Raw genomic sequence first — 22,148 nt, forward strand, 5'->3', positions numbered from 1 at the left:
TCCTTATTACCATCCTGCCCGAGTTTTTTTTTCTTTTTTTACGACACTCTCTTGGTGTCCATGATGAGAGCAGAAAGCAAATGAGGTGGATGTGAGGGGTGGAAAGAACATTAATGGCCGAGGTTTTCCAGTTACAGGGTTTTCACACGGCTGAGTGATCTCTCGGAACCACAAAACTCCAAACACCATCTGCTCGGTGTTTAAAAAGGCCTTTAAGTGAACAAACTTAAGGGCCAGCTTGTCAATATTTATGTCACTGACCGCTTAAAACAAGAGTTTAAAGAACACTCGCGTGTGTCGGGGATTAGAATAAGAAAAACGCCGCCAAGACATCTGGAATAAAAGTGTCTACCCCTAAACTGTTGGACATTTTCATCTGCAGTTTAAATATGCAAATATTGTTAGATGACGTTTTGCTTTGCACTATATTTCATAATGCAGCTATAGAATTATGTTCCCAGTCTTTAAATGAGAAGTTTTAGTACCTTTTGTTAGTATTTTTACTTTAACCTACTACATTAGAAAAAAATATGTTCTTTTTAAAGGCACACTTAGCTGTTTAGCTTGTTTTTAGCACCCCCTTGTGTCCATTATGAATTCACTGTGGTTAAAGTGACCGTGTGTATTTTTCCTGGTGGTAGAGGGCAGTAGATACCTAAATTGCTGCAAGAAAGCAGTATTTTTGTGTTGGAGTAAGACCTTACCAATGGGTGGTCATTAGGGTCAAAAAGGCCTGGGGAGTGCAAACTTAAGCAAAATGACCAGCACACCAGACTCCATTTCATCACTGGCAATGAGGAAAGAGGTAAATGTGTAAAGCAACAATGTTTATTAATGGTGAAAGTTTTGTAACCATTTGTTACGAATCAGTAAATGTGTTTTGTCCCAAGGATTCCCGTAGAATGAAACATGGCATCCAAAATGGCGTCGCCCAGAGACTTGATTTTTATGGTTATATGTTACAAAGCCGCCAATATTTTCCAACAACTGAGCATCATTTAATTCAGTTTCAACAACATTTTGATGGATATTTCCAGATTTTAATGATTAAAACTACACATTGTCACTTTAAACCGAAAATGAAACTTATCTCCTCGCTGTTAGTTTTTTTTAACACCATCATCTAACAGCTGAAATGTCTCCCCAGCCTTCATTAGTTTCTATAGGAGTGATTCATCACTAAATCAAACAAATCAGCTGTGTTTACGATCTAAAACTTGCTGGAAACGTGCTAGAAGCGGACTCCATCTACACCATGTCAGCTCCCTCCACTAGCAGGGAGTGGCCTGCCAACTCTGAAGTTGCAAATGCCATATTCTAGCCACAGGAGGGGGTGGGGTCTGAGTGACATTTCATTAACTCATTCACTGCCAGCCATTTCCTGATCAGTAAAGCCCTTCGCTGCCAGCATTTTTCACCGTTTTTACTGTTTTTTTTAAGAGTCACAGAACGTTGCGCTCTATGATGATGTTATTGCCAAAACTACCTAAACAGAGAGTAGCTTCACCTCTTACATCAGGAAGAATCTGCGCATTTCAAGCATTATCCATTCTTTCATAATCCGTTGTCGAATTGTGATCGGCAGAAGCTTTTCAGGTTCGCGCCTCACTTTTTTTACAGCAGCGGCCCAAAACGATCTCCTAACACATGGATTTTCTGCTTCCTGATCTCGTGATGTGTGACGTACGCGGATCAATATCGGCTTTAGAGCTGGGATGTTTGTTCTCACGGTGCGGGGGCTCGTTCCTACGCCCACACAGTAAAAAAATGCAAATGACGACTTTAGTCGTCAATGGCAGTGAATGAGTTAACCCTGTAGATCAAGGGTATTCAATCCAGTCCTGGAGGGCCAGGAAAGCATATGTATCCAGCATATTTTAGTGGTTTCTCTGCTCAACACACTAGATTCAGAGGTTGAATCACCTGCTATCCAGGCTCTGCAGAAGCCTATTAATCACCTGCTGATTAATATCAGGTGTGTTGAAGGAGAGTTGAGACTAAAACGTTCAGAACTGAAAAGTAGCTTTTTATACCTTTTGTAGAAACCTAAACAATACATTTATCATTTAATAATGATAATAATAGTGATGCGTTTCTGTATATTATTGCATTAGTTTTTGAACAGTATCTGTACTGATAAACAAAAAAAAAAGTTTATCAATCATCAGTGTTTATTCGTAGAGCGTTTTAAGCTGCCAAAAAGGTGACCAAGGTGCTTCATAGTAAAAGTCTAAAACCTAGTTGCCAAAATAACAATAACATGGGAATAAAAAATTAATAAAAACAGATGAATTGGTGAAGGTTCTCGGTCATCCAGGTCATGGTAATTCAAAAGGTTTCAAGTGAAGGCAACTGGACTTCTTTGGTTTCTTGAAGACTTTTTGTCAATTCTGTCTAGAATATGGGATGAAAAACAGAAATACAACATTACACAGTAAGTGTGGGCACACCCAGAGAGCGATCAGTTGTGCCAATTATAAACCATATTAATATAGCAATCACAAAGATCAGAGTTAAATATGCTTTTGATGTTTTTGATTAGTACTTGATCACTTATAACAAATACACTTTATTGTCTTTATGCACACTTATTATCTGTGATTCTAGGCTTTAACAAACTCAAAAAGTAATAATAATCAATACAAATTTCTAGGAATGTGTTTTGCTGGTATTCTTTAAAAAATGTATTTGTCATAATTAAGCAGCCTGCATCTAATTAACTGGTGATGCTTAAAAGACTAATTTAATAAAGTTAACAATATGAATTCTTCTACCACTGCTGATTTTTCTCCCTTTTCTCTGTCCAACAGTAACAATGAAGCTCGCATGTTCTACACTTACGCCCTCCAGGGGCTGCGGGGAGTGGTGCGTTCAGGGAAGGCCACAGTGGTCCTGACAGAGATCCAAAGCAACAGCACTAAGGAGCCCTGGAGACAGTTTAACAAGTATGAACAACACACACTCGGCTCACACTACTTACCTGCTGATGTTACTTCCTGTGTGACTGTATTTGCTTGCAGCTCCCACGTGTATATGGCAGACTTGGAGTCAGCGCTGCACTACTCTCTGCGTGTGGAGCTGGCTGCTCATGACATCATCAGAGGAGACGCTTTGAATGCTCTCAAGAAATACATCTCTGTACTGGCAAAGGTAGAGACAAATACATGGACACACACACACACACACACACACACACACACAAACGCGTGTGTAAGTGAATAAGGCTCTTTTCAATTATATATTTACTGTTTTTATTGTGTTTTGTGTTCCTGTTGCATAAAAAAGCAGTTTTCAGTTGTTACTGGTTCTACTGGATCTAAGTGCTGCCTTTGACACAGTAGACCACACTATTCTTTTAACTCGTTTGAAATGGATCAGCCTCTCTGGTGCTGTTCACCGATGGTTCACTTCCTACGTCACATACGGGACTTTCATGGTGAGTTTGGATACCTGTTCCTCTAGGGTTCATGGGATTACATGTGGGGTGCCCCAGGGTTCAATTTTAGGCTCAGTACTTTTTAACCTTTATATGCTCCCTCTTGGCAGTGTCATCAGGAAACACGGGGTGAATTTCCATAGTTACGCTGATGATACACAGTTGTACATCTCTGTGTCTCCTGATGACGCAAGGCCAATGGACACACTTTTTAATAGCATTTTAGACATCAAATCCTGGATGGCAGAAAACTTTCTCCAGCTCAACCAGGACAAAACTGAAGTTTTAGTTATTGGTCCTGAGGCCCAGAGAGAGAAACTTTTACCAAAATTACAATCACTGTCTCTTAATCCATCTTCACAAGTGAAGAACCTGGGTGTCACCTTTGACTCTGAGCTGACTTTTATCCATTATATTAAAAATATCACCAAAATAGGTTTTTATCATCTCAAGAACATCGCCAGAGTCCGCCCCATTCTCTCTCGGGCCAATACGGAGACGCTGATGCATGCTTTTATCACCAGTAGGATAGACTACTGCAATGCCCTGCTCTCTGGTCTTCCTAAAAAGAGGATTTCAGGTCTACAACTTCTACAAAACTCAGCAGCACGTGTCCTGATGAAGACCGGGAGGTGGGAGCACATCACTCCAGTTTTAGAATCACTGCATGGCTCCCCGTATGTTTAAGGATCCATTTTAAAATACTTTAAACGATTTTTAAATGTCTTAATGGTCTTGGGCCTTCTTATCTTTCATAACTGCTTTTACCGTATAAACCCACGCGGTCTCTGCGCTCCTCTGGCAGCCGTCTCCTTGTCATCCCTAAAGTCAAGAGTCATATTCACGGCGAGGCGTCCTTCCAGTATCACGGTCCTCGCCTCTGGAACGAGCTGCCAGGGGACCTCAGGGCCGCAGAGAACGTTCATGTTTTTAGAAACAGGCTCAAGACCCATCTTTTTAGCTTAGCTTTTAACTCATTACTATCACTTTTTAAATAAATAAATGAATTAGGTTATTTATTTATCTATTTATTTATTTACATTATGTATTCTTTTTTTTATACGTGCTATTTTTAAACAGAGTTTTTATTATTTGCTGTTGGGGCAGATGGCTCCCCGATGGCGTTTCCTTATCTCAGCTGGTCTGGCTCATCTAAACTCAGTCCATTGTGTTTTTTCCGTGTGTGTGTGTGTGTGTGTGCCAGGGGATGAGTGTTTTGCAGGGTTTTTTTATTCTCAGACTGTTTTTAAATTCTGGGGATGGGAGGGAATGTGTGTATGTGGGGTCTTTTTAATTTGTTAAGCACTTTGAGTTACATGTATTGTATGATTGAGTGCTATATAAATTAAGTTTGATTTGATTTGAGGAACCTAATTTGAAACCAGAAACTCAAAATTCACAGCATGTTAAATTAGTCAAATAAAACCTATTTGTTTAATATGAAACATATCCATAAAGAATGTGCAGTGATATCAGGTCACCACTAGATGGAGAATGAGATGGCAGAAAGGAGAATATGAGCTTTTATGATTCAGTGTTCTTATTCCCTCCCCTATTACATTTTGGTTTGCTCTTTTAACTTCCAGCACACAATTCTGCAGGCTTAACATAATCTTTTGACACATGCACAGATTTTTTTAATTTTTCTTCTTTTTGAATAAACACACACACACACACACACACACATGTGTGTGTGTGTGTAAACAAAATTTACTTGATAGAAAGCAAAAAACCCTCAAGGGGGTTGTTGACCTTGATGATGGATCCTCAGCGGGATTGAAGTTTGCCACATGCATGTGCAAACACACACACACACACACGCACACATTCAAAGCTCATCTTCCTGCTGTTTCAAATAAGTAATTGTTGTTGTTTTTTGTTTTTGCCAGACCTCTCTGAGTTTTTCTATTAAAACAGTTCCTGTTTTCTCAGTAACATTCTAGTTTCTACATCTATTTTGAAAGTGTGCTTATTTAACTTATTTCCTAAGTTTGAATCTTTTCATTATTTTATGAGTCTATGAGCAACATGTCATCAGTCACTGTGTGTGTGTGTGTGTGTGTGTGTGTGTGTGTGTGTGTGTGTGTGTGTGTGTGTGTGTGTGTGTGTGTGTGTGTGTGTGTGTGTGTGTGTGTGTGTGTGTGTGTGTGTGTGTGTGTGTAACATGTTGTGATGATGAGACCTGACCCGCTAGCCGTGCTCCTATTGGCTAGGCACCAGACTGTTTCACTGCTTTAGTCTGCCACCCATCTCTTTGATTATATCACACTCTCCAGGGAGGCGTTGCAGTAAGCCAGTGTGTGTGTGTGTGTGTGTGTGTGGGGGGGGGGGGGCGCAAAGCACCGTGGCCTCCCATTAGCTCTGGTTTGTTTAGTCAATAGCGTCCAGTCCCTGTGGTATTTTTAGCCTGTCCTCCCACTAGAATGGGACCAGAAGGGCTTTGTGTCGCTGAGGAGACACTCATTTGTTCCGCCTGACTGCCACTGCTGGCCGTCCTTGTTAACACTTGACTCTCGGCGCTGCATGCTTGCAGTCAGGACCAGCTAGAACAAGTTCTTCCTAAAACTCAGTAAAAGTTAAAAACTAATGATAATGTTTAGATATGTAGGTTTCATCTTAAATGACTGCGAAGGTTGTTTCCTGATTGAAATAAGTTGTGTTATTTCTGACTCATCTTTAAATCCACTCTCAATATTGTGTTTTATTTTAGTTTTTGGAATTCTTTAGAATTTCTATTATGCATTAAATTTAGAAGGCCGGCTCTTCTCTGATGCATTTTGACAAAACGAAGGTTAAAGTGGACATTTGCTTTCATGGTGGACAGTTGATTTTAAAAGACAACATTCATAAAGATTGTTCTGTTATATTTAGAGCTATGCTACACAGATGATACAAGACAATAAAAACTGACTAGAAATTTGGAAAAAAGTATAAAAATGACCCAATTTTAATGACTTTATCTTCTTCTAGTTGTGATTTTACATCTGAACTTAACCTCTTAGTAATTTCATTACATGAATTAATGACAGGAATGTGACTCTGTTTGTGTCATTGTCTCAACATCACATCCCTCATTTGTGTGTGTGTGTGTGTGTGTGTGTGTGTGTGTGTGTGTGTGTGTGTGTGTGTGTGTGTGTGTGTGTGTGTGTGTGTGTGTGTGTGTGTGTGTGTGTGTGTGTGTGTGTGAGTGTGTGAGTGTGTGTGAGTGTGTGTGTGTGTGTGTGTGTGTGTGTGTGTGTGTGTGTGTGAGTGTGTGTGTGTGTGTGTGTGTGAGGTCTTTTCGTTGTCAACAAGAGTTCATTTCTTACTGAACAACTCAGGCTTTTCCTTGACGACACAAAAACACATTTTTAATTTTCCCATCACAGAATTACAATCCCTCCCATTCTAGTCTCCGAACAGAGGTGATGTATTTTCTCTTGAACTTTTTTTTTCTCGTACCAGATTTACTGTCCTGTCGATGTGAAGCTGGATTTATGAATCCTCTACATGCATATGAGGATTAAAAAAAGTGGATCTTGAGAGGCATGAAGAGCATTACCGCAAGGTTTTTAGGGATTACACCTCTATCCTGCTTTTCTCGAAAGAAGTCCTTCAGCTGGGAGGTGGTGGTTGGGGGGGGGGGGGTGTAGAGGAATAAAGGAAATAATCAGAGAGGGGGAGGTTCAGTCTTCTCATGCCATGGGCCAAGGACATCACCCTTTTATCTGCCTGTGTTCTACATCATCCCTTGCTGATGCAGATGCAAACTACAGGTTTTGTCAGATGCTTCTCACTTTGTGTGTTTGTTTCCTGGTTTCCACTCCAGCTAATGTCTTGTTCCTCCCCACGTGGAGTGTAGTTGGATTATTACCCCTCTCCTACCCCCCAAAGATTGCCCCGGTTGCAGCTAACAGATGCCTCCCACTCTGGACCCTCACCACAAGGAGCTTGCGGTTTTCTCAAGTGCTGCTGATACTAATCGGATGAGGGATGACATATTGCTGGGGTGAATGGGATTGTCATGGTCCAACTGGGATGGGACAGATGAGGGGGAGTGAGAGAGGCAAAGTGCATGTGTGTGTTTTGTTGTTGTTTTTAGATGGAACAGATATGGATGGTGATATCTGCAGCAGGGCAGAGAGATGTAGAGATGATGAAACTAGCAGCAGGAGAAAATCGATAATCAGAGCGGGGAGTCCTAATAAAGAATTTAACCACTAATTAATCATTTTAATGGTGCTGTCAGCTGAATATTTTCTTTATTTGGTTAAACGTTGCTTTACTTAATATTGAGCTGTAACTATGATCGTGATGCAGAGGTCCAAAACCATCTAATGGTGTTTTTGAAGGAGATGCAGTACATGCTGTTTACATCGCAGTTATTAATGCATCACTGAAATTTGTTTAGCTAATTACGGCTAGCAAGAAAGATGATTGAATTATCATGTTTTTATATCAGTCTTCAAAGCCAGGAGCACATACACGTTAAAAAAGACTTTTGAGACATTTTGAGACCTGAATGGGTTTGCAGAAGACTGATGGGCATTTTAGTGACCTTATGACCCTTGGGTCTCATGCATAATATTGCTGGGTGATGCAGACTTAAGCCCATTTGTGGGAAACACCTGCATCTTCTCCTCTGGTTAAATTCATACGGCTGCTTAATGAGCTTTTCTGACTGGTTGGCGTTCAGACCTCAGATCCACACCTAAACCTATTATCTCACTCCTCCCGGAGCCTGCAGCAAAAGGCATCCTGTCTCTGTGTGAACTTCACCCCCTGTGTCTAGTAAGCTGCACCTGATTGTTGAACATTTTTGTCGTCTCACCGCAGCCTACGTGGTCTTGGTTTTTTATTTAAAGTGAGTGAATATAGCCCTAAACGTTGCTATGATCACAGATTGAATGAATTCTTTGTTGTTAGAAATTACTTTAGAAGTCGTTCTGTGTAACTGATCACTATCACCGGAGACTAAAGCGTTCTGTGGACTGAGTGGAAGAGAAGTTAAGGATTCTCCAGGGAGAGGAGATTGCTCTGTCGAAGCGGGACATACGAGGGATGGAGCAGCAAACTGTTTTCTTTTGGTAAAGATGCAGGGTGCAGCACACAGGTCAGAGGCATGCATGAGCAGATGAGACGGATGTCCGAATCTGCAGGAAAAGGAGAAATATAAGTTGTTTCTCATTTCTTCATCATTTAGTTCCGCTGAAACAGACCTTATGAATCTAAAAGAGTAATCTTGCAGTCTAGGACAGTTTTTTGCATTTGGATTTTCATGAAGTGTAATAAAAGACAAGGAAGTGAGACGTGGCTCAGTGAGGACCTGTACGTTTCGTGTTGCATTTATTTATTTAAATTTTTTCTAACATTAATGATAGGGATATCAGTTCACAGTGATTGATAGTATATGTTATTCTTACAAGTATAGTTGTAAATGTGTCAAATTTCTAATTATTTGGTGCTCTCAGAGGAAAATTCCCAGAGGTGTTCTGCACATGATGCACAGCCGGTGTAAATGGCAGTCCGTCCGGAAACCGGACCACATTTGTTGTGAATGAGGCTTAAAGCACATTTTAAGGCCCAAATCTGAGCTTGAAAAAGACAAACTAAAACAATTTTAAAAACATTGGAAAAGAAAAACTTTTTCTCAAAATACACCCCTTTTCTTTTTCAAATGAAGCAACAATACAAAGAAAGATCTGTCGTCAGTTTTAGTATGGACATTAAACAGTTCAAGACACACATTTCAAATATATGTTTGTTTTTTAGCCCTGGCTCTTGGTCTTCTGCCCTGCGCTCACCTCAGGATTTTCAGTTACTACAGCACCACATGCTGTCACTGTCAGAAAGGGGGTAGAATAAAGCATTCAAAGTCCAAATAACATCTTCTGAAAGAAGTTCAGCACAGTAGAAGAATCTTTTGAAAGATTCAGACTTATTTTTTGGCTGAGGTGATGTTTATTGGAGATTTTTGTTACCTTAATACAAAAAAATCTCACAAAGTTGCCATATAAGTGTTCTGTTTTGGAAAGTGTTCTAATCCTTCTGCTGTGTGTAACTCAGAGAAACAGAACACTTAAGGAGGCTTATCGTGACACTTAAAAGGAAACTTAGCTGAATCTACTAAAGTAACTCACTGTCCTCCATCATCGAGACATCAGCTGTTTCCGTTGACACATCTTGTGTTTAAAGACTCGTTTCTGTCTCCGTCTCCGCTCTGTCATCACTGGTCTCAGACAGCCATCAGCTGGATTTCCTCTCTCTCTTTGCATACCCAATCAGCTAGTTAGGGCATCACGTTTCCTCCAGCTGTAGTTGTTGCCATAGCAATGGCAGTTTGACACAAAGTATGTGCACAACAGGAGAAAGCCCGAGCCTGGAGCACCTATAAGTGGTTGTTAGTGGCTTAGGAGGTGGATCCTAATGAATGAAGAGGCTTAAGCTCGGCTTTTGTCACGATTACCAAAGTGTTTTTTTTAAATGGGCTGAGAAGAAAAACACTCAAATAACAGCTTTTCTGCAAAGTAACTGTGTTGGGCACATGGCTGTAGCATGTTATCCAGGTATACAGATTTTCTGGTGTAAACATGCATTTTTAAATGTAGTCTTAATAGCTCAAGTTTACGTTTTGGAACTGACCAAAAATAGAGCCTAATCTTTTCTCTCTGTCTTCCCCTTAATTATTAAAATGTTTCAATGATATACAAAAAGTTAAATTAATAAGATATCTATAAACTTATTAATTAGCTATTTAGTGGATCGCTGTTCTAAAGTGGTACCAAAATGTAACTGTAAAAAGACGTCCTTCACTGAGAAACCATTATTTTACCTATTATTTTTGAAAGTGATCAGTCGCTCGGAGTTTAACATGCAGGCTGAACATGAAAATGGTCTCCTACACCTACCTCCTGCATCAGCTTCTGATAGAAAATAGACAATGAAACTTGAGGATTAGAAAAGCCTGACAGATCCACGTCACACACATTCATGGACTCACCACTCTTGTCTCAAGATGGAGAAGGCTGTTGTTGCTTTAGCATCCAGGAAACAGAATAGAATGTCTCTGCTAGTAGAAGATAGCCATTAGCATTAGCAATTCCACCACACAGCAGAACTCCTCCAGGCGTGTGTTATTTGAGATAAAACATCAACACCTCAAAGTAATTCTCTGTGCTCAAATAGTTCCAACCCCTGAGTACGACTTAAGACATCCAGTTTTACTCTAAACCACTGCAAATGTATTAAAAATATATGTGAAAGACCTCTTTAACCTTTTAGTATTAATTTAATATCCTCACCAAGAAAAAAAGCAAGGACAACAGTCCCCTTCTACTTCAACTAGACTTCTTTAGAGTAAATAAAGTAAATTATTAATTCAGTTGAACTGTTGGTATCAATAATGTGTCTTGAATCACAAACATTCACATCTAGCCTGTAGAAAAGTGTTTGTCTACTTATCAAATCAAAGAGACTTTTATTGTGGATGCTCAGGACATATGAATAAAAATGCTCATTGTTGCTGTTTTTTTGTTGTTGTTGTTTTTTTTGCCCATATCTGCAGTACTTCCCAGGTCGTCCTGTCGTGGTGAATTTGTTGAAGACTCTAAAGGCCTGGCTGCAGGATCAGACTGAAAATAAGATTTCTTATAAGGCGTTTGAAGACGTACTGGACAACAGAGTACAGGTAAGCAAAGCTTTTAGACATCCAGATACTGCATGTGATGAAGTTCAACCTGGTGCATCCACCCCTCCCTTCAGGGGGACTGGAGGCTTCAATACAAAAGAGTAGGGATGCAACGATACCACTTTTTTCCAAACCGATACAGTACCGATACTTGGTTCTGAATACTCGCCGATACCGATTACCGATACCTATACTTCTACCACACAAAAAAATGCAATGATTTGGAATACAGATTTTATTTTCTTCTCTACTTTCAACAGGAAAAGACTATGAGGTAGATAAAAAGTAAAATATATGAATTGAAATAATCACAAAACTAAAATATTAGGTGAACAGAAAAAACAAAGTTACAGTGAAGCCATTTTCAAGCAACTGCATTGGTATCGATTCCTGGTATCGGTTAACTTTTACCGATGCCGATACCAGTATCGTTTCGGTATCTGCACCGATACCGATATCAGCATTGGTATCGGTGCATCCCTACAAAAGAGGCTGTAGAATCTTTTTGCACGTGTACAAAATTATAACACTCTTAAAGACTATCAGACATTATTATTAGCATTTAAACTGATGCATCTTTGATTAAACCACAGATCCCTTAAAACAGCGGTTCCTAACGTTGGGAGTAAAACTACACCGGGGTCTTCTGATGATTTCCAGGATTAAGAATAAAAATTAAAACTGTTGCTGAAGCATAATTGTTACAAAACTAAAATTATCTTTAAAGTATAAAAGTGAACATGAAGTCAAGCCGTTTTCTTTATGCCCTGAATCATGTAGCTTTTTAAGCATGATTGTATAGTCATATCAGAGGTATCTGGGGTCACATTCTTGACAAAGTTTTTTAGATCCCCAAAAAGAAAAAAGTAAGGAGGGCTCGAGCACTCAGAGTGTGAAACAGCTTTAATGGGTGTGAACAAGATACAGATGTTTCAACACTTATTTGGTCCTCAGTAAGTATAATTTTGTAGATCTGAAGTGGAAAAGTGTGGAAAGCGCTTCCGTAAGACATAATTTTATACATTGAGTAAGCTAATTCAGCATCTGCCTCAAATGTTTTGTGTAGGAAAAGTATAACCGATGTTGAATTGAGAGGTGAAAAGGTGTGGAGGCTGAGCCCCAATCAGCTGCACACTTCAAGAGGAGACGAATCCCCAACGTTTCTGTGTTTTACGCGATGCACTTTTGTTAAAGAACAGAAAAGACATGTGAGATAAGCTCGCCTGTCTGAAAACACCTGATTAAACAGTCATATTATTTCATCATGTCACAATAGTAAAAGAAAACCCAAATCCGTCTGGAAACATCATGACGGCTCTTCTCTGAATAGAGCTGTGGCAGTTTATGGTGGCTTCTTCTGAAAGTACAATATTCTGGGATGTATCCACAAATTCTTATGTTGATTTCTTGTGCAGATCTTCTGTTTGTGTAGGAAGGGACGCTCTTGGGGAAAATAGTTTGCGAACTACTGGACTAAAGCATCCAAAATAATGGGAGGAAGTAATCAGGTGGCAGGTAGAGAAGTATCAGCACAGAGATAAGGGGGACTGGGCTGGGCTGAAGACGTGTCTGGGAGTCTAGTCTGTCCATTCTGAGCATCAGGGTCACCTTCATCAGATAAAATGATCACATACCTTATTCAAAATATGTTCTCGAAACATTTTCTTATAAAAAAAATATTTCTATAAACCATCATCCTTATGGTTGGCTCCCATGCGGTGCTTTGCTCCCGTCTGTGTGCAAGCGTGGGAAACAACCCTTTACATGTGTCGCATTTCCCCTATCTGATTCAAATCTAGGTTGATCAGCAATCCCAAATCTCTGGTTACATGGGCACTAACTGAAATGACCTGATCTGCTGCGAGTATACATGCACCAAGCATTCAATCAGATTAAACAGGTTAAGCATGCACAGAGTTATCTTTCCCAAAAAATTGTAAAAAACGCCATCTTGTCCGCACGTCTTTTCCCTCACATTTTATTGTCTTGTTCTCTAGCTTTATCCGTTGACTTACGTTTTTCCCCCCATTATGGCCCACTTCTGTTTACCTCCAGTCATGTTTCGACTTGTCCTGAGCGTGTGCAAAGGCAGAAAGACGTCACGCAGAAGCTTCACACATGCGCAGTGGGCATTATTTTACTCCCAACAATCCGAATGGGTGTGTACATGGACGGCAAACGGAATGGTGATCAGACAAAACCACCTCTCTCAATGGGAAGGAAATTTCACTCCGATCAGGCTGTATCAGATCACAATATTCCGGTTAACGTGTTTACATGAGGAATTTTTGATCTGATAGGACATTCATTCTGATTACTTGTGCCCATGGAAACATAGCTACTGTTGTCTTTGGAATGAAGCCTGCATGCCTCCAGTCGACCGCCTCCTCACAAATGAAAAGAGTCACTTACTTTACATCATTAGCTTTTAGCAGGCAAATCAATGGATCAATGAATCAATAGGAAGGTAAGAATGGACTCCACCTCCAAGGAAATGGGCTCTCCACACACACACACACACACACACACACACCGACAAGCATCCGCACTCGCAAAATCTTTACTATTGACAAGTGAGTAACCCTGTCAGTCACCGCGGTGATGGTGAGGCAGCGCAGAGAGTTGAACGACTTTATGTCAGAGGAAATATGTTGTTGGATCCAACTGTGGCTGGTGGTTAGAGAACTGGATCGCTTCTGTTCATTAGCGCTGGGCTGAGCAATTAACCTGAGTCTGACTTCTCATTGATCCAAGAACAGCTTTCATTAAGCTGAACAGGTTGGGAGCTGCTGGGCAAGACACTTTCATTGTTGGAGGATCTTTGTAATTTTGTTAAACCTTGGCAATTTTGCAATTTGTCTCTTAATCTGAACAAAGATGAGAGAAACGTTAGATTTTTCTCAACGATGTCTAACTGTTTGTCTGTTTTTAGCTTCTCTTTTTAGATTCTGTGGAAATATAATATTTAGTTTATTCTTTTACGTGAAGTATTAAAGTCTGGAGCCTTTTTTTCTCAGAGGATTTAAAGGTGTGCAACACTCATTTAATCAATACATTTGCAATGGTCTCTAGTAAGAATGAATGCCTTGTAAGTCGGACACTGGGGACAAAAAACACTGGTGCACCATTTCCAGGAGCTTTAAGTGAGCCACATCACTGCTGAGCTTCAGATGGCAGGTTTTAGAGTTATTTCCTGATATTTGGACATCTCGCCTCGGATTGGATAACGGCAATACATCTCTACCACCGACTTGCAATGGTGATGTTTTATCTTCCCGTTGAAAGGGAGTTTTCCTCTCCACTGTTGCTGCAAGCTTGCTTAGTATGAGGATTGCTGTAAAGACTCTGACACCGGTCAGTGAGTCGATGCAATCTGCTGGGTTCCTTGTATAGAAAACTTTTTACTGATTGGCTTAATGAACTGACCTGTATTGGAATGTTTATTATGTGAAGTGCCTTGAGACGACTCTTGTCCTGATTTGGCGCTATATAAATAAACTGAATGGACTCTACCACTGACTGGATGTTTTATCTCCACAAATAACACAAGTCTGTAGGAGTAGACTTGAGTAGAGTTTCATTGTCTATTTTCTATCAGAAGCTAATGCAGGAGATAGGTTTAGGAGACTTATGTGTGACAGATTATAATCAGAAATGAGATTTTTAAAATGATTTTTCAGTGTTCCACACCATTAGGAAATATTTTTTTATTTTATTTTGGTGCCAGAATTGAGTGTTTCTAGAGACGAGACGCCACGCTGGAATGAGTCAAATCAAAATTTAATTTGTGAAGCGCTTTTCATACATCGAGTGCAGCTCAAAGCGTTTTACAAAATAAGAAAAATACCCGACATAAGTGAACTGGTTGTGGTAATGAGAAGAATAATAGAATAACATTTTGTTGTTTACTTTCTGTTTGTGTGTTCTTAATGACTTGTTTTCTCTCAGGTTCCACACACTGCGTTGCCTGAAGGAGTAAGGTGGGTGGGCTGCCAGGGTTCACAGCCCCACTTTAGACGTTATCCGTGTGGGGTGTGGACACTCTTCCATGTTCTCTCTGTTCAGGCCAACAGCACCGGAGGCTCAGGTACACACACACACACACACACACACACACACACACACACACACACACACACACACACACACACACACACACACACACACACACACACACACACACACACACACACACACACACACACACACAAGTTTTTCTTTTTTTTCATATTTTTGTGACATTTTTATCAGAACTGAAATTGAGCCTAATTGGGACTGTGTGAAAAGGGATTATGTTAGATTAGTGGAATGTGAGTGGTTAATAAAACAGGCAGATGACCAGAGTCTTCGCTCCTGGCAGGGACCTTAATCTGGCCCTTAACGGACGCGCGCGCGCACACACACACACACACACACACACACACACACACACACACACACACACACACACCCACACACACACACACACACACACACACACACACACACACACACACACACACACACACAGGTGCACTCAGAGTTTAATCCCAAGGTTTACGGACCATCACGTGAGCTGCAGATGGACTGACCAAAAGGGGTGTCCATCTGGACCCCCAAAGACCACCAGCTTAACGACCGTGCGCGCATGCATACACACACACACACACACACTCGTGGCACATGATAGGCCTGTGAATTTAACAAAACATTGTCGACAAAACACGTTGGATTTTAAAATGTTTTTAATAAGCAAAACCAACGTAATAAACAGCTCTTGAAAACACACACAGTACACGTTCTGCCGTTCACACTCCCACCTGCTGTTTGGTTTATTTAAAGAAGCGGCTAATCTGAGAACAAAAGCAAATGGCTGGGGGGAAATATGTTTGTGGACTGTTGATGTCCTGAGACAACAGCCTGGCCGCCATTCACACAGAGCGTTAACCACATTTAATCTACAGATTGGGTTATCCCATTCTCAGAGATTATTCTCCTCGTTAACCCGATGTCCCGTGACTGCAGGCCCACGTACTCGTGGGAAAACGTGTGGCTGTTGAAACTCATGTCCAGTATTGATAACATTAGAGGTGTCAAAGGGAGTCATGGCCAACTTGATGCAACAGAAAAAAGGCAACAAAATAATTTCTTGGGAAGGAAATGTTTTTGCTGACTTCTTGACCGTCCTGCAGACCCCGTGGAGGTTCTAAGTGCGATGAGAAGCTACATCCACCACTTCTTTGGATGCAGAGCTTGTGCCGAGCACTTTGAGAACATGGCACAGGAAGGTCTGGAGCAGGTGGGCACGCTGCCTTCAGCGGTACTGTGGCTGTGGTTCAGACACAACCAGGTCAACAACAGAATCTCAGGTAAGAGCGAGTTAGGTCTGACTTTAGCTCCAAAACAGGTTTATAAACAGAGCTGTGTGAGTTTGTTCTGCTGTGTTCTGTTGGATAACTTTGTTTTACTGAACGCAGAAGAAAATGTGTTCAAAAATAAACAAGTGGAACCAGTAATAGATGAGCTGATGAAAACGTGCTGAGTCTTCATTTAAATCCAAACTATTTTTAGAGACCATGAACCTGCTAATTATTGTTTATTTTCTTCTTGTTGTTTACTTGTTTATTGGTGGTGAAGGGATTTAAATGGGATCCTTCAAATCTGAACCACTTGTCACAAAAACATCAGGTCAGAAGATGTTCTTGCAAAATCCAGTCCTGCATTTATTCTCTAGGATTAAACACTTAATGTTCACCATTATACCGTTTCTTATTCTGAGCTGAGTAAGCTTGTTGCAAGGCAGAAGCCATCTGGCTCTCCACTTGAGGTTCTGCCGCCTCGTCTCTGGAAGGCTGCCTTTCCGTGTCTTGGCCCATCTCTTGGTCAGATTACCAATGGGAGCCTCAGCACAGGTGTGGTCCCAGCTGCTTTGAAAGCAGCTGTTGCACGGCCGACCCTGAAGAAACCTGGTGCTGATGTCTCTGTGATTGAAAATTACAGGCCTATCTCTACCCTGCCCTTTACATCAAAACTGCTTGAGAAAGTCGTTTATCAGCAGCTGGTCTCGCATTTAGCTGACTCTGATCTGTTTGAGGTTTTCCAATCAGGGTTCAGGTCTGGCCATAGCACAGAGTCAGCTCTACTGAGGGTCCTAAATGACATCTATCTATCACTAGATCAGGGTACATCTGTGGTGCTTCTGTTGTTCGATCTGACGGAGCCTTTGACACAGTTGACCACGCGATTCTACTTGATCACTTGGAACGATGGGTTGGGATCAAAGAGTCGGCTCTGGATTGGTTTAGATCGTATCTCCACAACAGGACATTCTGTGTTAAACTGGGTTATGTTTTTCTTCTTGGGAGGGGCTCTGCTGGGGGGTCCCGCAGGGATCGATCCTTGGTCCTCTTTTGTTTGCAATTTATCTGCTTCCTCTGGGGTCAATATTTCGTAAACATGGCCTAGCGTTCCATCTCTATGCTGACGATTGCCAGATTTTCTCACCATTGTGTCAGGAGAAAGGTCGAGTCCTTTGTGTCCTATCTTAACGAGGTGAAGTCTTGGCTAATGGCCAACTATCTGTATCTGAATGAGGGAAAAACAGAGCCCATTGTTTTTCACCCCAATATCAGGGCTGTGGGTCATTATGTTGATCTTGGCTCTCTTTCTCCCTACTCAAAACCAGTTGTCACCAGTCTGGGGGTGAAAATTGACGCTGGACTTGAATTTGATGCTCACATCAACTCTGTGATCCGGTCCAATTTCTTTCACCTGAGACGCCTTGCAAAAATCAAGCCTATGCTGTCCAGAGCCCACCTGGAGCGGGTACTGCATGCCTTTGTAATTTCTAGGCTTGATTACTGCAACTCTCTCTATGCAGGGTTGTGTCAGTCATCACTGCGTCGCCTACAGGTTGTGCAGAACAGCGCAGCCAGGTTCCTGACTGGGACCAGGAAACGGGACCACATCAGTCCGGTTCTGGCCTCCCTGCCGGGCTTCCGGTCTGTTATCATTCACACTTCAGACTCCTCGTCTTTGTTTACAATTTCTTCCAGGGTGGTGTTCCCCCCTATCTAGCCACACTCCTGAACAGACATTCCCCATCACGCGCTCTGCGCTCCTCTGACCAAGGCCTGCTCGCTGTCCCTCGTTCTAGGGGACCGGGCTTTCTCAGTCCTAGCACTGTCACTCTGGAACCAGTTGCCACCCTCAGTTAGGCTGTCCCCATCTCTGCCAGTCTTTGAGTCGCCTAAAAACCCACCTCCTCCACTTGGCATTCCCTGAACGTGTTTGAATTTGGCCCTCTTTTATGTTGATTTTATTTCCCTGTTTTCATTGGTCTCTTTATTCCTTGTTTTACCCATTTGTCTTCTACTTTAACGTTTTACCTTTGTTGCACTATTTGAATTGCTTTTATTTTTGATTTATTCATCATGTTTCACATTTCTCATGTACCATGTTCAGCGCCTTGGGCTTCCCAACGGTCGCTGAAGGCGCTTTATAAATAAAGCTTTGATTGATTGATTGACCATTATGAAGTTTTACAATCACAATAAATCCTGAGATTCATCAACAAAAATGAAAGTAATTTACTTTAGTTTAACTAAATGTTCTGGCCTCAGGGTAATTTAGGGATTATAATATATGTTTGTCTGTAATGTTAGATTTTTGGTTGTTCATATTTAGACAAGTAACTGAAACATTATCTCGGATTTTTGGAAATTATTCAAAGTCGATTTCTACTTTTTTGTACCATAAAAAATGATGGGGTTAGTAATTAACCTCAGCCCAAAAAGGATACCCAGGCCTCACCACGCACCTGTGTGTCCTTTACTTTCCTGCTTTTCCCTTTCCAGACTTCTGTCTTTCCTCGCCACTCCCCCCCAACACCCACCCACCCACACACACACACACATCAATGGGATCACAAGTATTACCTTGATCAGTTTTGGGTTCATCTTGGCTTCCTCTCTTGATCTTTCAGTCCTAATTCGACTAAACGGAGAGTGAGGGGAGGAAGGATGGATCCTCGGATCAGACACCAGCTGTCGCCCCCGTCTTAGTACTCCATCTATTATCTGTCTCACCCATTTCCCCCTAACTTCTTCCGTCCTTCACGTGATCCCTTCTGAAGTCGTACCCTTTCTACTTTTTTTGTTTCTCCAGCTTTTGTCCTCAAAATCTGTGCAGGAATTTGAGATTTTATGTTGCTCATGTTCAGAAAGAGTGAGTTTTAAAACGGAACACGGACTTATTTGTATTTATAACATATTTATGTGAACATTTTCATGCTTTTTGCGTATTGAACAAACGCCTCCTGACGGACCCTCCTCTGTGGTGATATGATTTTACTAAGCGCAGCTCCATCATTAACAGCCCACTTTGTTAAATCACTGGCTTTTGTTTATGTTTTGTTGACCGCCCCCTCTCTTATCTCATGGACAGCTTGTGTCCTGAGCAGCAGGGCCCAGAAGGATGCCCGTCTCTGTACGTGTCTGCTCCCCAGACACTTATCCTGCTTCCCCCCTTTATCCATCCGTCTTCCCTCTTTTCCTGTAGCCATCTTTTCCATCTTTCCTCTCACCCTCCCCTGGGACTCATTCCATTCGTTTGACAAGCAATAGCACAGCATCTTCATGGAAGAGCTCCCTCAGGACCCGGATCTCTTTGGCTACACAATTCCCAAGGCATTGTGGGACAGCAGGTGGCAAACACCCTGACGCAAGCCACACACGCTTCCCCTCATTTCCCCCCACCACCACCATCCAAAAAGACACATCCTCGCTGCCTTTTTAGCATGGATCAGCTGTGGCGTGTGGCAGAGGGAGGGAGTCCAAGTGGGGTGTGTTTGTTGCGTCTTCCCTGAGGAAAGCACACGCTCCATCCATTCAGCCCCTCCTCTGCCGTTTGCCTGAAGCGGAGCCCTTTAGCAGGCATCCCTGCCCCTCCTTTCACAGGCAGCCATGCATGAAAGATCAGCTATTTGAGAAGCAGTCGGACAATTAATTTAGATGGCAACAAAGAGGCCCCAGGGCCCTCGGCCTCCTTGCTCGCTGGCTGAATTAAGACTGCTGGCACCTCGGTCCTGTTGCTGCTTGTCAACAGCTGAGACTGAGTCACATTTCTGCAGACAGCCCAGCTCTGCTGCAGCGAGCCCAGCTGCCTTCGCAGCACCGGCTTCATGTGCTGCTTTTATCTGTTAAAGAGATGTTTAGCCTCTTGGAAGTTGGCTGCTTGGTGAAAATGATAAATGTTATTTTGGGAGACATATATTAACAAATCCCTGCTGCATATGCATCAAAGGAGCTTCATTTTGCTGCTGTTTGGGAATTTTATGCTTGTAAATAACCCCAAATTTCCATGTAAACAACTGTGCAATGAATTAATATTTTGAAAAATAATGTTGGATTATTACATTTTGGAAATTGAACTAGCTGTTAGCTTAACAGGCCACAATCACCAAACTGAGGTCATACAGAAAGCTATTTAAAATGGGTAAAATAATAAGTTCTAAATTTTTAACAAAAAAAACTTCAAAATGAGAAAAATAATGTATTTAATGTAAGTGCTTTGGATAATTAACAATCTGTACAAACAAGGGCTCCCTAAGATTTTTGTCATTTTGTTATGAATTAAATAATTATGTTAAATCTGTAAAAACAGTCCAGTGAACATATTACATATTTATGTTCTCGTTCCATCGTTAATATCGTGTTGTATTCATTATCTTATAACAATGATTTCGTTTAAAAGTGAAGCCATATTAAGTCTTGTTGATGGCTGCTGCCGTGTCTGCATACCTCACCAAATTTATTTTTGTAGCACATATAAAAAACAACATGAGAGTGTGCATAAGTGCTGCAAGACACATTTCTTTAATAGCAACAAAAGAAAAGTAAAAAAAAAAAGATAAAAACTGTCAATAATAATAACAACAATAAAACACAAAAACATCACAGGCCAAATGCCAAGTCATAGGTCTTTAGTTGTGATTTTAAAATAATGATGGATGATTACTGTCTGTTTGAGAGTAGAAGTTAATTACAGAGCAGCAAACGCCCCCCCCCCCCCCCCGCTTTATAGTTTGTGGTAGGTGGGCAGAGTAGCAAGAGATCGGCCAACCTCGGCGTGTGTACCGGTACATGGGGAGTGAGCAGGTCGGATATATAGGAAGGTGCGAGGCCGTTCAAAGCTACACAAAGAGCGGTACCTCAAACCTCATCCTAAAAGTTACGGGAAGTCAATGGAGATGGGACAGAACCGGAGTGATATGACTGCGTCCATTTGTGTTAGTCCGGAACGTCGCCGCAGCGTGCCGATGAGAAGTGAATTTGCATAATCCAGATGAGAGGTGAAAAAGCCATCTAGAGCAGATTCCAAATGTGACCCATTCAGAATTGATGGATGCGTCTCACCTGCTCTCATGTACACAGTCATGGTGCTTTCATTCAGGAATAAAGGTTTACATGGATGGAGTGGGAACCAGAGTGTAATGCAGCCAACCACTAAAGGGCGTTTATTTAGTTTCACTTTTAAATTCCATGCCCAGTTATTACACATTTTGATGTTTAGAACATTTATGTGCTGTTGTGTTTGCTAAAAGAAAAAAATGCACCACATAAAAAATTCACACATAAAAAAAAGAATGAATTAGGTACTTTTATGTGTCACAATCTTTGGTTAGAAAAAATAAATGGGCGTTCATTCTGCAGGTTTTTTTTATTGTAATGCAACATCACATACATATTAATTGTTTTATTCTCAACCACACTATATTTATTAAATGTAACCCGCTGTATGATGACACTAAATCTAGAGACGCTGATTAGAGAACTGTTTGCTGGAGCGAAGTTAAAACTGTAGAACTGTAATATAATGTGCATCGAGCTGAGTTTCAGCTTCCAGACAACATGGCTACTCCAAACAGGAACCATCATCGGTATTGTTTTCAGAGGCAGCTGCCAGATGTTACAGAAATCATAAACATGATATTTTGGTTTAATGGGGTTTCTTTTCCACATTCTGGAAAATATCACATACACAGTAATGACATGTTATGTCCTCCAC

General features: G+C 41.2%; 1 protein-coding gene across 1 annotated transcript in view; it reads left to right on the forward strand.

Moving 5' to 3' along the window:
- Nucleotides 1-22,148, forward strand: part of qsox1 (quiescin Q6 sulfhydryl oxidase 1) — a 47,246-nt gene that overhangs the window by 20,738 nt on the left and 4,360 nt on the right. The window contains exons 7-11 of the mRNA XM_015971318.3: nucleotides 2,811-2,945; nucleotides 3,021-3,150; nucleotides 10,980-11,102; nucleotides 15,051-15,189; nucleotides 16,274-16,450. Coding sequence (XP_015826804.3) covers nucleotides 2,811-2,945; nucleotides 3,021-3,150; nucleotides 10,980-11,102; nucleotides 15,051-15,189; nucleotides 16,274-16,450 — 704 coding nt within the window. The remainder of the gene's footprint in view (nucleotides 1-2,810; nucleotides 2,946-3,020; nucleotides 3,151-10,979; nucleotides 11,103-15,050; nucleotides 15,190-16,273; nucleotides 16,451-22,148) is intronic.

The sequence above is a fragment of the Nothobranchius furzeri genome, chromosome 8 (genome assembly GCF_043380555.1).
Source record: "Nothobranchius furzeri strain GRZ-AD chromosome 8, NfurGRZ-RIMD1, whole genome shotgun sequence".
Taxonomy (NCBI): Eukaryota; Metazoa; Chordata; class Actinopteri; order Cyprinodontiformes; family Nothobranchiidae; genus Nothobranchius; species Nothobranchius furzeri.